Source organism: Phlebotomus argentipes, unplaced genomic scaffold, assembly GCF_947086385.1.
Source record: "Phlebotomus argentipes unplaced genomic scaffold, Phlebotomus argentipes genome assembly contig_15, whole genome shotgun sequence".
Taxonomy (NCBI): domain Eukaryota; kingdom Metazoa; phylum Arthropoda; class Insecta; order Diptera; family Psychodidae; genus Phlebotomus; species Phlebotomus argentipes.
Window position 1 is genome coordinate 14,973,412 of NW_026776181.1, and position 14,294 is coordinate 14,987,705.

General features: G+C 51.1%; 4 protein-coding genes across 4 annotated transcripts; 3 read left to right on the top strand and 1 right to left on the bottom strand.

The window, feature by feature from the left end:
* The first annotated feature begins 80 nt into the window (after nucleotides 1-80).
* LOC132263087 (membrane-bound alkaline phosphatase-like) lies at nucleotides 81-2,296 on the top strand. Its single transcript, XM_059762662.1, has 2 exons — nucleotides 81-1,375; nucleotides 1,435-2,296. Exons 1-2 carry the CDS (start codon nucleotides 107-109, stop codon nucleotides 1,756-1,758), a joined length of 1,593 nt encoding a protein of 530 aa, XP_059618645.1. The 5' UTR covers nucleotides 81-106; the 3' UTR covers nucleotides 1,759-2,296.
* Nucleotides 2,297-2,545: 249 nt separating this feature from the next.
* LOC132262494 (alkaline phosphatase-like) lies at nucleotides 2,546-4,469 on the top strand. The gene is made up of 2 exons (XM_059761775.1): nucleotides 2,546-3,807; nucleotides 3,977-4,469. The coding sequence occupies exons 1-2, from the start codon at nucleotides 2,546-2,548 to the stop codon at nucleotides 4,365-4,367; spliced, it is 1,653 nt and encodes a 550-aa protein (XP_059617758.1). The 3' UTR covers nucleotides 4,368-4,469.
* A 490-nt stretch (nucleotides 4,470-4,959) lies between these two features.
* On the top strand, nucleotides 4,960-7,758 carry LOC132263086 (membrane-bound alkaline phosphatase-like). Its single transcript, XM_059762661.1, has 4 exons — nucleotides 4,960-5,054; nucleotides 5,113-5,414; nucleotides 6,364-7,215; nucleotides 7,273-7,758. The coding sequence occupies exons 1-4, from the start codon at nucleotides 4,961-4,963 to the stop codon at nucleotides 7,687-7,689; spliced, it is 1,665 nt and encodes a 554-aa protein (XP_059618644.1). The 5' UTR covers nucleotide 4,960; the 3' UTR covers nucleotides 7,690-7,758.
* On the bottom strand, nucleotides 7,704-14,284 carry LOC132263084 (transcription elongation factor SPT6). The gene is made up of 9 exons (XM_059762657.1): nucleotides 14,071-14,284; nucleotides 13,672-13,753; nucleotides 13,305-13,606; nucleotides 12,929-13,083; nucleotides 11,113-12,865; nucleotides 8,779-11,041; nucleotides 8,572-8,711; nucleotides 8,124-8,509; nucleotides 7,704-8,029 (listed from the first exon to the last, which is right to left on the bottom strand). The coding sequence occupies exons 1-9, from the start codon at nucleotides 14,107-14,109 to the stop codon at nucleotides 7,822-7,824; spliced, it is 5,328 nt and encodes a 1,775-aa protein (XP_059618640.1). The 5' UTR covers nucleotides 14,110-14,284; the 3' UTR covers nucleotides 7,704-7,821.
* Between the last annotated feature and the right edge of the window lie 10 nt (nucleotides 14,285-14,294).

A 14,294-nucleotide genomic window follows, 5' to 3' on the forward strand; every position in this document is an offset into this window, starting at 1 on the left:
CTTTTTGTGATTATCTATCGAATTCTTCACAGCAATCCAAGCGATTAAGAAGTCGATCAAGACAGTTGAGAGTTATTTGTGGAGCTGATCTGACGTTGTTTCAAAGATGAGAGTCCTTAGAGAACTATTCGTGGTGTTAATGGTGGTTTTCCTGGCCAATTCTGCATCTGTTCCTAAGAAGCGAAGTTGTGAAGATAATTCTCTCCGTTCGGGATGTGACGACAGAAGACAGCATCCAAGATTCAGTGATGACGGGGTTAAACAGGCTGCTGAAGCCACAAGTGCTGAACAAAGTCAAGATTATTGGATAGACATGGCCAAGTCTTTCGTGTCTGATCAAACCAAGCGCACGCAGAACACGAAGAAGGCGAAGAATGTGATCTTCTTCCTAGGCGATGGCTTGGGCATCACGACAATCACGGCGGCCAGGATGCTTCTGGGTGGGGAAGAGAAGAAGTTCTCCTTCGAGAAATTCGCCCACACAGGATCTTCCATGACTTACTGCGTGGACAAGCAAGTGGCGGATTCTGCGTGCACGGCCACGGCTTATTTGACCGGAGTTAAGGCGAACTACGGAACTACTGGAGTCAATGCGAAAGTACCGCGATACGATTGCCTCGCCGGACAGGATCAATCGACATTCACAACGTCTCTGGCGGAATTGGCGCAAAGTGTGGGGAAATCCACTGGCTTGGTGACAACCACGCGTGTCACACATGCCTCGCCTTCCGGTCTGTACGCGCACATCGCCGACCGGGACTGGGAGGATGACAATGAGATCGAGGCTGACGGATGCAGTTCCAAGGAAATCGACGACATCGCCAAGCAATTGGTGCACGGCGAAGTGGGCAAGAAGTTCAACGTGATCCTGGGCGGAGGCAGAAGACACTTCATCACGAACACAACTGTGGATGAGGAAGGATCGCGTGGAAGACGACGAGATGGAGTGGATCTCATTCAGGAGTGGCTCAATGATCCCTCAAAGGACAATAAGCAGTACATTTGGAACAGACAACAGCTGCAATCGCTCAATACTGCGGAAACTGATCACGTTCTGGGGCTGTTTGAGTCCACTCACTTGCTCTACAATGTGGAGAGTCAGGCGCTGGGCAGGACGGAAAATGAACCAACACTGAGTGAAATGATGCAGAAAGCTCTGGAGATTGTGAGCAAGAATCCCAACGGATTCTTCCTCTTCGTCGAGGGTGGAAAGATCGATTTGGCTCATCATGACAACTACTTGAGAGCTTCTCTGGATGAAACTGTGGAGTTTCACAAGGCTATTGAACTGGCGAGAGGAATGTTCAGCGAGGAAGACACTCTGATCGTCGTCACGGCAGATCACAGTCACGCCATTTCCATGTCCGGATATCCAGTAAGAACACAACATTTAGCGTTTTTGCTGAGATTGTGATTGAAGTGATTTTCTTGCAGAATCGAAAGCACGACATTTTCGGCTATGTGGGAAATGCGAACGACAACAAGCCCTACTTCACGATGGGCTACGCCAACGGACCCGCGTATCCTGTGCACGTGAAGGAGGGCGTGGGTCGTGTGGATCCCAGGACGCTGGACACGAGCGCCTGGAACTTCGAGTTCCCCGTCATGGCGCCGCGGGACTCCGAGACGCACGGCGGCGAGGACGTTCCCGTGTACGCGTCAGGACCTTGGGCGCACCTGTTCACGGGCACGTACGAGCAGCACGTAATTCCGCACATGATAGCCTATGCTGCCGACATGCGGGGCGACGGATGGTGATAAGCGTCCAGGCATAATCTCAAGTGTGACCATCGAAAACGCCCATTAATATCATATGATTGGAAGACGCAACAAATTACCTACAAAGACACTCAAATTTCACTGGATTCAATGACTCAACTGACTCTTCTTTCACGTGTCTGTCGAGTCTACTGAATGGCAGATAAATAGGCCAATAAATGCCTCGGGCATGCTTTTAATTGCACTTCTGGTTTATTGTAATACAATTACTCCGCCTGAGATCACACTCGAGAATCCTTATCAACTGATAATTACATCAACACAATACACACAGTTTCCACGGGAAATTAATCATCTCTCTGATATGTGTTAATTCTCCTGAATGCGAGAAGCAATACAAAGTTCAGATAAGTGAATTTTATTGATAAATTTCAAGCATTTATGATATCTAATCTCCTGATTGCCGCAAATTGCCAATAAATGTCTTTGGAAGTACACTCAATGCCCCTCAACGCCACTGTTTACAAACATTCCATCCGTAATCAATGTTATCCGTGTCGAAATCCCATTTCTTTTCGCTACCACAAATGATAGCACATTTTTTTTTCTGGAATCTTGAAATGTTGGATCTTTGACGATTTATGCGCTGTTTTGATAGCGAATCCGACGCGGCAACACAAGAAATTTCTGTACCTTATCAAAAGGTGAATTAATCTGAAATTGACTACTGAAAATGTGTGGCTGAAGACTTGCCTCAGCCTGAGGAAGAAATCATTCTTCCAGAAGCAGCGGAGAGAGTGTGATATCTTGTGAGACTTTTGCAGAAATGTTTGCGCGATTTCTTGTGGTTTTCTGTCTCGTCTTGGCTGCCAATGCGGCTTCTGTGGCACAGCGAAAGGAGTGCTCAAGGAGCCCATCGAGTCCAGGATGTGACGACAGAAGACAGCATCCCAGAATGCCGGAAGATGGCATCAAATCCACCGCTGATGGTGCAGAACAAACTCAAGATCACTGGAAGGAAATCGCCAAGGCTTTCGTGTCCGATCAAATCAAGAGGACACCGAATGTGAACAAGGCGAAGAACGTGATCTTCTTCCTGGGCGACGGAATGGGCATCTCCACCATCACGGCGTCCAGGATGCTTCTCGGCGGTGAGGAGCAGAAGCTCTCCTTCGAGAAGTTTCCCTACACGGGCTCATCAATGACTTACTGCCTCAACAGACCCGTTCCCGATTCCGCCAGCACCTCCACAGCCTACCTGACCGGCGTCAAGGCTAACTACGGGACGGTGGGAGTGAGTGGACAGGTGGCCAGGTATCACTGCACCAACGGAATCAATCCCGAGACGCACACAACGTCGCTGGCGAAGCTCGCCCAGATGCACGGCAAATCCACGGGATTCGTGACCAACACGCGCGTCACGCACGCCTCGCCTGCCGGTCTGTTTGGCCACTCCTCGAGCAGAGGCTTCGAGGACGACGCCGAGATCCTCAGCCGAGGCTGCGATCCTGACCTCATGGACGACTTGACGGAGCAATTGGTGCACGGCGACGTCGGAAGACACTTCAAAGTCATCATGGGCGGCGGACGTCGTCACTTCCGCAACACCACAGTTGCCGACGAGGAGGGCAGAAGCGGACGTCGCACGGACGGCAGGGACTTGGTGGAAGAGTGGCTGGCCGATCCCAGCAAGGAGAACAAGAAGTTCGTGTGGAACCGCGAAGAACTGCTCAACATCGACCCAGAAGAGACGGATCACGTTCTGGGCCTCTTCGAGCACACGCACATGCTTTACCACTTGGAGGCCATTGCCCGAAACAGGACAGACACCGAACCGACAATTGGCGAGATGACTCTCAAGGCGCTGGAGATCGTGAGCAAGAATCCCAATGGATTCTTCCTGTTCGTGGAAGGCGGAAGGATTGATTTGGCGCATCACAGCAACAGAGCGAGGGCAGCTTTCGATGAGACGATTGAGTTCCACAAGACCATCGAAATGGCCAGGAAAATGTTCAGCGAGGAAGACACTCTGATCGTCGTCACGGCAGATCACAGTCATGTCAATTCATTCGCAGGATATCCAGTAAGAGAAAGATCATCTTAGACACACTGTTTAATGCCTTAAACTGCCTTAATTATCACCAAAAATGCTCTCTAAACTCTGTTAAATGTTCTGTAAAATGTTTCTGATGAATCTACAAGTTATTCTTGTGCTTTTTCCAGAAGAAATGAAGCGTGATTATCTAGATTGACGCAGATTGAAAGCCTCTCAAATCTTAATGGCTTCTTTCTCTTCCCAGAACCGCAAACACGACATTTTCGGCCATGTTGGCAACGCCAACGACGGCAAGCCTTACTTCACGATCAGCTACGGCAACGGGCCTCACTACGGAGATCACGTCGTGCAGGGCGTCGGTCGTGTGGATCCCAGCACGATGGACACCAGCGCCTGGAACTTCGGCTTCCCCAGCCTGGCGCCGATGGACACGGAGACGCACGGCGGCGAGGACGTTCCCGTGTACGCTTCTGGGCCTTGGGCGCACCTGTTCACAGGAACGTACGAGCAGAACGTCATCCCTCACCTCGTGGCTTTCGCCGCAGATTACATCGAAGACGGATGGCTGTCTAAGGCCGATGTCGGCCTGTAAATCACCCTCAAGTACCCCTTCGAGAAATCCCCCAGCATCGCATGATAGGGTTTTGTAATCGCGCTGGTTGCGAAACTGAAAGAATTATTGAATCAATAAAGTGGCCCGAGAAACCAGTATCGCTGTTTTATTGATCATTTGTCTGGAGTGTAGATTTAAGGAGGAAAAAACCGAAGGAAAGAGTGCAAAACATACATAGAAACGTGATTTACTTGCTGCACAACATGCTTTGCTCACGCCTATCGATTTCCTCACATTTTCCCCGAGAGGCGCGATCGTGGATGCCAAAGAGAGCCACTAAAATCGAACGATCCCACTTGAAAATAATACATTGTGAGGGCCTAATAAAAGCTCAATTAAGCTGTTGATTGTGGAAAGTCTTAAGACTGGCGGGAAACAAATGACACGCGCTCAATGGAATCGCGACAGAGGCTCAAGATTGGGCGATCAAATAATCATAAATAGCCTCTGATAAGCGCGCCTTTTTCAGAAATACTCCCTTATCAATATCTCGGGGCGATCTTGAGAAATTTATTTGCTCCTCAGCAATTGCCTGGCTTGGAAACTCGCAGTTGAACTCGAGTTTCCGCACGATGAAGAACTATCGCTTTGTGCTCCTGCTCTTGGGTGCTTTGGCGCTCTGCGCTGAAGCCCAGAATTGGGATGAAGACGTCGACGAGGAAGAAGGTAAGATCGCCAATTTCTCCCCACGCCTTTCCACCTCTCAACCATTCCTTGCTTCAAGACTCCAGAGTCCATCCGGATCTCCCCGTTGAGGATCCGCTGAACAACAAGGCAATTCTCCCGGAGGAACTCGAGACGGAGTATTGGATGAGAAATGGCAGGGAAACAGTGGCGGAAAAGGTCAACATTCACCAGAATCCAAACACCAAAAAGGCCAAGAACATCATCTTCTTCATCGGCGACGGCATGTCTTTCCAAACTGTCGCCGCGGCGCGCATGAAGTCCGGCAATGAGAACAACAAACTGTCGTTTGAGAAGTTTCCCTACTTCGGAATGGCCAAGACTTACTGCGTCAACAGACAGGTAGGAAATAATCTCTCGTGCGATTAGATAGCCGACTTTGATGGCGATCTTGATTGGTTGCGCTCGAGATCGTTAGGAATTACAGCAATGCGTTGGCAACCAATTGACGCCCGCAAGTTCCAAGGGGAAGATAATGTGGCTTAAATGTCTCCAACACTTCCAGACACTTCTGACCGCCTTTAAAAGCATTTTCCATCGCTTTTTAGACTCATTCAACTGTTTCTTGCACTCATTTCTAATTCATCACAATCTAATCCGGGTTTTTCCGTTTTAAGTAGTTTAAAGTCTTCAAATACTTAGATTTTAGATCGTTTGAAATGATTCTTAATTATCCAGGATTTGTTCATGAGCAATTTCTGTCTTGATTTCCTAGTTTCATCTTCGGAAAATGCCTAGAAAAATTCTGACCGAATTGTAAGGTTAGAAATTCGGCTTTAAATATCCTTCTTAAAGCCTTTCAAACTTGAAAATGAGTAAATATGGCGAATTTCTCAATGTTTCTACTGAATAATAAAGTATAAACCGAGGAAATCACCGAAATAACTAAGCAAAGAGGCCTTCAGGGCCTTCATCTAGGCTAAAATGACATTTTTGAGGTTATGTTTAATTTTAAAGCTGTTTTTTACTTCCGTAATTTAGCCAAGCTGAAGCTTTTCGAGCACAAATTCTCAACTGTGCCAAGAAGAAGAGAAATATTCTCAGCTTAAACACAAAATTGATTATTTTAAGGGTTATTTGAGCATCAAAATCTGTCTTAAATCAAGCACATAACCTAGAAAACCTAGAAACGTAATGAAATTGGTTTGAAAACGCCTCAATTTATTAGAAAAAGATGAATTCCTAAATCTTCCGCAAAACCGTAAACCACTTCCGACTATAATATCTGCCCCTTGGCAAGTTCAAGAGTATTCAACAGAGAGATTCATGATCACGTTCCTTATTTCTCTAGGTTTCCGACTCCGCTTGTACGGCAACGGCGTATTTCAGCGGCGTTAAGGCCAATTACGGAACCATCGGACTCGATGCCGGAGTTTCGCGTTACGATTGCGCAGGACAAGCTGACGAGAGTCATCACACAACGGGCATTGGCCAGTGGTCTCTGGACTCGTGCAAAGGCGTCGGCGTGGTGACGACCACGCGCATCACGCACGCCAGTCCGGCGGGTCTGTTCGCTCACGTGGCCGATCGCTATTGGGAGAACGACGCCGAAGTGGCGGATGACGAGTGCGATCCCGAAACCACCCACGACATTGCCGAGCAACTCGTGCGCGGCAAAGTGGGCAGCAAGCTGAAGGTGATCCTGGGCGGCGGACGAACGGAGTTCATCGATCGCGGCGTCACGGACGAAGAGGGTAATGCGGGTCTGCGTGAAGATGGGCAAAATCTCATCGAGGAGTGGGAGAGTGAGCGCAGCAAGGCGGGAACGGCGAAGTATGTGTGGCGCAAGAGTGATCTTGCCGCGCTGGATGTCAACGGCACGGATTACTTGCTGGGACTCTTCGAAGGCGGTCACATGAAGTACCATCTGGACGCTCTGGAGGACCCCGAAGAGCCGACGCTCAGTGACATGGTCGAGAGTGCCATCAGGATGCTGCAGAAGGAAGAGGCGGGATTCTTCCTGTTCGTTGAGGGCGGGAAGATCGATGTGGCTCACCATGAAGCGTGGACAAGACGCGCTCTGGACGAGACAATTGAGTTCTCCGCGGCTGTCCAGTTGGCCAGAGACATGACGAGTGAGGAAGACACTCTGATCGTCGTCTCTGCCGATCACGGTCACACTCTGACCTACGCTGGTTATCCGGTAAACTAAACTCCAATTGCAAAGATCCCAACAATTGTCTAACGATGATCTTTTCAGTCTCGCGGCGCGGACGTCCTGGGAATTGCGCAGAACAGCAACATCGACCGGATGCCGTTCAGCATCATGAGCTACGCCAACGGCGGCGGCTACTACAACACATACAACGAGGCCGGCGATCAGCGCCTGGACATCACCGGATTCGACTCCAGCGACCCGGAATTCAAGTACTTCGCCACAGTGCCGCTGAACACGGAGAGCCACGGCGGCGACGACGTGGGCGTGTACGCTTCCGGTCCCTGGGCGCATCTCTTCGTCGGCCAGTACGAGCAGAACGTCCTGCCCTTCGCCATGTCCTACGCCGCCCAAATCGGCGCCTACGGCGAGGAGCAAACGTGCGGAGCCTCGAAGTTCCACTTCGGCCTCTCTCTCTTCGCCCTCCTGGCGCTTCTTCATCTCCTGCGCCGCTTCGCATAAACACTTGAGAGCTCTTCATTCAACTGTGTATTTCTTGATTGTTTTTAAGACCTATGAATTGATAAAATTCACAAACTCACTATATAGAATTTCTCTCACTTAGCAAAATCCTTCTTCTCCCCTTCTTTATCCTCAATTCTCATCCCAAAGCGGCGTGGAATCGCCCAGCGTCATCGAGCGAGGAGAAGTGTTTGTCCTCGGCGAGCTGCGCGACGATCTGGGACTCTTGCCATAATCCGAGCGTCCAGAGCGACTCATCGGCCGCCCATTGTCGTACTGCGGCGTCTTGCGCACGTGTCCGTGCTGCGGATACTCATCATATCGCGGCGTTCTGCTCGATCTGGAAGACAAACAGCAATCAGCGATTCATTCAAGAGCAAAAACGGCAGAAACTCTGGAAGAGCGTGGAAAAGAGGATCGGAAATGAGACTCACCCTCGTGCTGCGGCGCGATCGCGTGGCGTGGTGCCGCCGGGTGTTCCCTTGGATCTCGCCCACGCGTCATCAGCGCGCTGCCACTCCAGATTCTCACTCTGCGAGCCATAGCGCGAGTGCGGGCTCGGCACGTACGGTGAACTGCCGTGATAGCGCTGGTGCGGCGACGGATTGGCCATCGGCTGTGAGCTGCCGCCGGCGTGGTAGCCGCCCACGCCGCTGCCCACGCTGCCGCTGCGGTAGTGCTGCGAGGCACTCATCGGGGCGCCAGGATGCGCAAACGGCCCATTCATCGTGGGCGTCGTTTGGCCGTAGCGCGGCGTCTGCGACGAGTGCGGCGTGTGATACGGCGTCATGAAGGGCGTCTGGCCACTCGGTGTGTACGGCTGCAAGGCAATTTGGATCAGTCAGAAATACTTCAGAGGCACAGCGTGCAAGAAATACTCACCGTGTTGACATATGAACTCTGTGCGTAAGCGCCTGGAGTGTGAGGATAGTGAGGCGTCTGGTTCGCGACCTGCGACAGGGAGTGAAGCATGTGAGATGGCAGATTCTGCGCCACCTTGGCGATTGCATCTGTGTTGACGGCTGCGGAGAAGGAAGAAAAGTAAGTAACCAAGACTCTTTGGCACCCCTTGGCGTGATTGCAACTTACAATTGGATCCACTTTGTCCTCCTGGCGTTCCATACGGCGTCCGCAGTGACATTCTGGGCGTCGTGAGTGGCGTATTGCCTGGCAGAGGATCCTTAAAGTGCTCCTTGAACCACTTCAGCAGTGCATTGAGCGAATCAAAGATCTGCTGACGAAATCTAAAGCCCTCCGGCGTCACTGTCACATACTCATGCTTACACTTATTCACCGGCAAATACGATAGCAAGAACTTTCCCGGATAATTCTTCGAGGCGGACATGAAGTAGTGAATCTTGGTGGCATTCTTCACCTTCTCCTCCTTCAGTGCCTCCTCAGCCTTGTCCTTCAGTCCCTGAATCGTGTCTCTGTAGTATTTGTAGTTCAGCAAGTCGCGCGCATAAGACGCCATCGGATTGACATAGCGCGCAATGATTTCATCCAAATCCTCAAACTCTTCACTGCCAATGCAGAGTCTGCGACCGAGACAGAAGGCATTCTCCTTGCCCTCCTCGCGCACATCGATGTGCTGGTAGATGTCATCCGTGACCTTCCACGTCACTGTCAAATGATCCGCTCCCTTGCTCGACGGCCTGATGATCACCTCGCCCTGATCCATCGTCTCCATGATCTTCAGCGCCTCCGTGTAGGATTTGTTGTGGAAGGCCGGATGGAAGATCACTCTGGTGATGTAGTGATGTCTGGCCTTCTGCTTCTTCGTGTCATCATCCTTGCGCGTGATCTGATCCTCACTCTCCTGATCATAGTACGCATCCTTCGTGGGTCTCCACTCGTGATTCTTATCCAGCAAATCCGATGACTTTGACGAGCAATCCACTGAGAAGCGATCAACGTCAATCTTGATAATTCTCACGTGAATTGTCTGACCAACTTGAACTCTCTCCTCAGGATTCTTCACATGCTTGTCCGACAGATTCTTCACATGAATGAATCCCTGCAGCCCATTATCCAGTCTCAACTTCACTCCTGTCGCCTGACCAGGACAAGTCTTCGCATCGAAGTGATTCCACACCTCAGACAACTCCGGAAACTCATTCTGCAGACAGAACGGACACTGCCACAATCCAGTCTCATCATTGCGCACAGGATTCGCCTGATCCAGCTGATCGCCTTGTGGTTTGCGATACGTGAAGCCCTGCACCACGGCCAGCACCATCTTGCCCACGTAGAATGTCTCAGGCGTCTCTTTGGTCAGCATATCGAACAATTCCTCAGCATTGGACGATCGATATTGCGTCCGGAGATCTTTGTAGCGTGAATTCAGTTCCGCTCTGATGTCATACAGCGTGATACTCCTGTTTCCGAAGCCCTGACGCTCCAATTCCACAGCAAAAGCATCCAAATCCAGATCCTTCAGCCTCTCCGGTGACTCCAGAATCTCCTCCAGCGCTCCCGCCGGATTCATCTGATCATCATCGTACTCCAGCGCGTCAATTGCCATCTTCCGCGCCCACTCGTACGTCTCCGGATGCACACGAGATCCATCGAGAACCTCCACATACGCCTCTGTACTGTCGCCGAGGGAATTCGTGTCGATCTTTATGAAGCCACTGCAGTTGATGAACACTTTCGGGCCCATGTGACACGCCGTGACCAATTGCGTGCGATTCTCCAATCGCTGATTCGTCTGCTTCAGAATCTTAATCAACGCCTGACCCTTTCGCGGTCCCAATCCGCACACAAACTGCACCAGATTCACATACAGTGGATTCTGCACGGCCAAATTGATATCCACACCGACTTCATTGGTGCGATTGATGAACTCCAAGTACAGATTCTCCAGCAAATCCTCCTTCAGCAGCTGATCCTGCAGTGTGTGATAGCGCAGACAGAGAATCTCATCGTCAGCAGTGCAGAGTTGTGAATATTCCACAAGTGGATCACGCAATTTTCTCGCCAACGACACAGCTTGACGCAATAGAATTGGATATTCACGAAATTCAGCACTTCCTTTGTGTGAATTCGCATAAATCTTCGCCAATTCATTGTCCACAATCTCCACAGCAATCGAGGGAAATTGCTCCTCTTCGCGCAACTCCTTAATGCACTCCCACAAGTCATCACGAATCCTCTTGGCATCATAAGACTCACCACCAATTGCAATCACGTGGGGTTTCTTGTTGCGAATGAAGTTCTTGATGGAAGTCAAATCCGCCTCTTTCAGCACTCTTTCGTCCTCCCACGACGCGTTCTTCCGCTTCAGCAGATTCGGGCAGCGCAGATAATCAGTCACTTCGCCATCGGGATTGATAAGAGCACAAAATGCAGACTGCAGAAGAGAAAACAAACATGCAGATAAGCAAAGAATTAAAACATCAACAGCACAAATTGTACACTGACTTGTGTGTAATCCGGAACATAAGCCAAGCCCATGATTCTCAGTCCCTTCGCCGTTTCCCACTCATAATCGTCCTCCTCGGGAAATGAGGCTGTGTAAGGCGCCACTTTGATCCAATTGCAGAGTTTCCTGCACGCCGCCTTCAACACACAATCCTTCGCCTCCGCCAGAAGCATCGATTTCAACTCCTTCCGCAAATCCGGCAACACCATCTTATTGAGCGCCACTTCGACACATTCAGCCCGAATGGCATTCCACTCCTGGACATTCTTCGCAAACTCATCCTTCTGATACAGGGCCTTGATCTCATCCAAATACGGCACAGAAGTATTTCCCTCCAGCTTCTCACTGAACTGAATTGTCAACAGTTTGTCCTCCTCCGCCATGGCCAATCGCAGAAACTGTTCGCCCACAATGTCACGAACGGGTTTGTTCTTCAGGAACTTCAGTCCATAGCACGGATGATTCTCATCGATCTCCTTCACACCCTTCTTCGTGGGCTCCACGGAAATCCGGGCGCGCTCGAAGTAAATCTCACGCACACTCTTCTTCAGCAGAGGCTCCTTGGACAGCTGCCTGGCCACGACATACTTCACGGCATACAGCACCTCCTCGGGCGTCTGGAACTTCGGACTGACGTACTGCTTGGCCAGCTCAGTCGGCTCCGTCGCCTCCTGCTCCACCTCGTGACGCTGATAGCTGTCGCGCAGATTCTCAGCAAATTGCTCAGGCGTGAGACCGAATTTCTTCGCCATGCCACAAACTCCCGCCTTGCGACACATTGTGTACGGTCCAGCGTCTCCCGCCTGCTTCAGCGACTCCTCCGGCTGCTCCATCTCCTCCTCATCCTCATCAGCCATCTCAGAGATGTCCTCGCCATTCTCCAGCGCCTCCTTCTCGCGCCTCTTCGCCTGCAAACGCTGCTGCTTCCGCCTCTCGCGATCCTTCACGCGCCACGCTTCCTGCATCTTGGGAATCTCATGCGAATAGTAGAGATAGAAGTGCATCTGCACATCCTTCAGCTCCTCCGGCGTCTGCACCATCTCCAAGCGAAACAAATCATCATCGCGCATCAAGCGACAGTCATCGGGAATGGGCTCATCGGGATTCTCCATGATCTTGTCCTGCTGATATTCGCGCATCTTCTCAAACAACGCCTTCAGCGCCTTCTTGCGCGACACCAACTGACACCACTTGGCATCGTACTTGTACACCTTCCACAGATCATTGATGTTCAGCTCCGGCTTCACATATTCCTTCCGGTAGAACGCAATGAACGGCACTTCCAGCTGCTGATTGCGCATAAAGTCCAGCGCTTGCTTGATCTTGGCAATCGCACTCGGCGGCTTGCGCACTCTGTCGCGTCCATCGGTGGTGAAGACGTCCTGCTTGGACACTGGCTCCTTGCAGAACGCCTGCTTGTAGATCCACTCCGCCTCCTGCTCCAGCTCACTCGACTTCTCCGCATCCACCGTCGTGATCGACACTTCGCGCAGCTGCATGCGCTCGGGAATGTCCGTCTTGCGTATCTCAATGTCCAGATCCGTGAAGTGACCGCGCTGGAGCTCGCTGGGCTCGTAAATCTCAAAGATCGACTTGCGCATTGTCTTCTTGCGAGCCTGCTTCTTCGGTCGCTTCTCACTGTCCGCCTCGCCGTCCATCTCGTACTCATCCTCGTACTCATCATCGTCGAACTTCTCAAACTCATCATAGTCAAAGTCCACGCCGAAGATATCCTGACCCTCCTGGAGGATTCTGCAGAGACAGAGAGAGATTGTGAAGGGGATTCTCTAGCCTTTGAGAGAGAGATTGACTTACGCATCTCTGAAGATGGGCTTTCGGGGCTTCTTCCTGATCGGCACTCCGTCATCGTCCACGATAAAGTCATCAGCGTCTGACTCTTCTTCCTCCTCTTCCTCATCAAAGTGATCCGCCTCGGCGGTCGGATGACTTCTCTCCGGCGCGCCTTCGTCCTAAAAAGCAAGCAATGACACCCATGAACCCACATTCTCACTCCCAAATCCCCACGCAACTCCCTGAACTCCAGCGTCAGGAGGAACACTAACCGATACCTGCTGTTCAGGCTCAATTTCCTTAATTTTTTTCAAAAACACCCGTGAAAAAGTCACCAAAAACACGTCCAATTAAGTGATTACAGCTCATCTCATCTCTCATCTATCGGCACACAACTTACTTCATCCGAATCGAAGATGCGCTCAGCGATTCTCTGGCGCTGCCTCGCGTCGTCCTCCTTGTCCTCGCCGTCGCTCTCCTCGTCCTGGATGCGCCGCAGACGCTTGAAGCGCTTCCGACGCTCCACCTTCACACCCAGATTCTCCTCAATCAAGTCATAATCCTCATCCTCCAGCCGATCATCCAGATCGTCCTCATCGTAGCTCTTCTTGCGCTTGTGTCTGCCTTCCGAGGCGTCGGAATCACTGCCCTCCTCGATCTCGCGATCGTCAATGAGATCGTCCACGGCCTGGTTGTTGTCATCTGTCGGAAAGAGACAGAAGTCTTCAGCGCACCGCGCGTGAGTCACTTCCGGAACACACACTCACCTTCGTCCTCCTCTTCGCTCTCCGACACAGCCTTGAGACGCTTCAGCTTCGAGCGCTCGTGCGGCTCCAACTCCTCCTCCTGCTGCAATGGCAAACACACAATCAGTTCCTATCGCATCCACGGCACGCTTCCACGACATGCCGAGAACTGGAAAAAACTCGCCAATTTTTCTCGCGACTCTGCAAATTCCGTCGACGTCACGCGGCCTCAACATGGCGTTTGTTTTCTCTTCCACTGTCTACGCATCAACAAAAAAACTCCCCCAACTGCCCAGCGCCCACGCCAAACACCACATCAACCCTCTCCGCGGCACCCGGGGGCCCCATTGCACAGAAATATGCCAAGAATACCCGGAAATGCGACTCTAAATGGGGGGAAAACATCACTTTTGTACTTACATCACTCTCCTCCGCTTCGGACTCAATAAACGACGCCATTTCACTGCTTTGCCGGGCTTTTCACCACTCACGCAGCCCCCGAGTGTCCTCAGCACACAATGCAGGCCAAATGGCCCCTCACTGATCACTAATTCAGTCTGAAATGTGCCTTTTTCGCAGATTTCTACACAACATCACGCAAGTAATTTCACTACTGACTCCTTTGCAGTCTGGCCGCCAGGGGC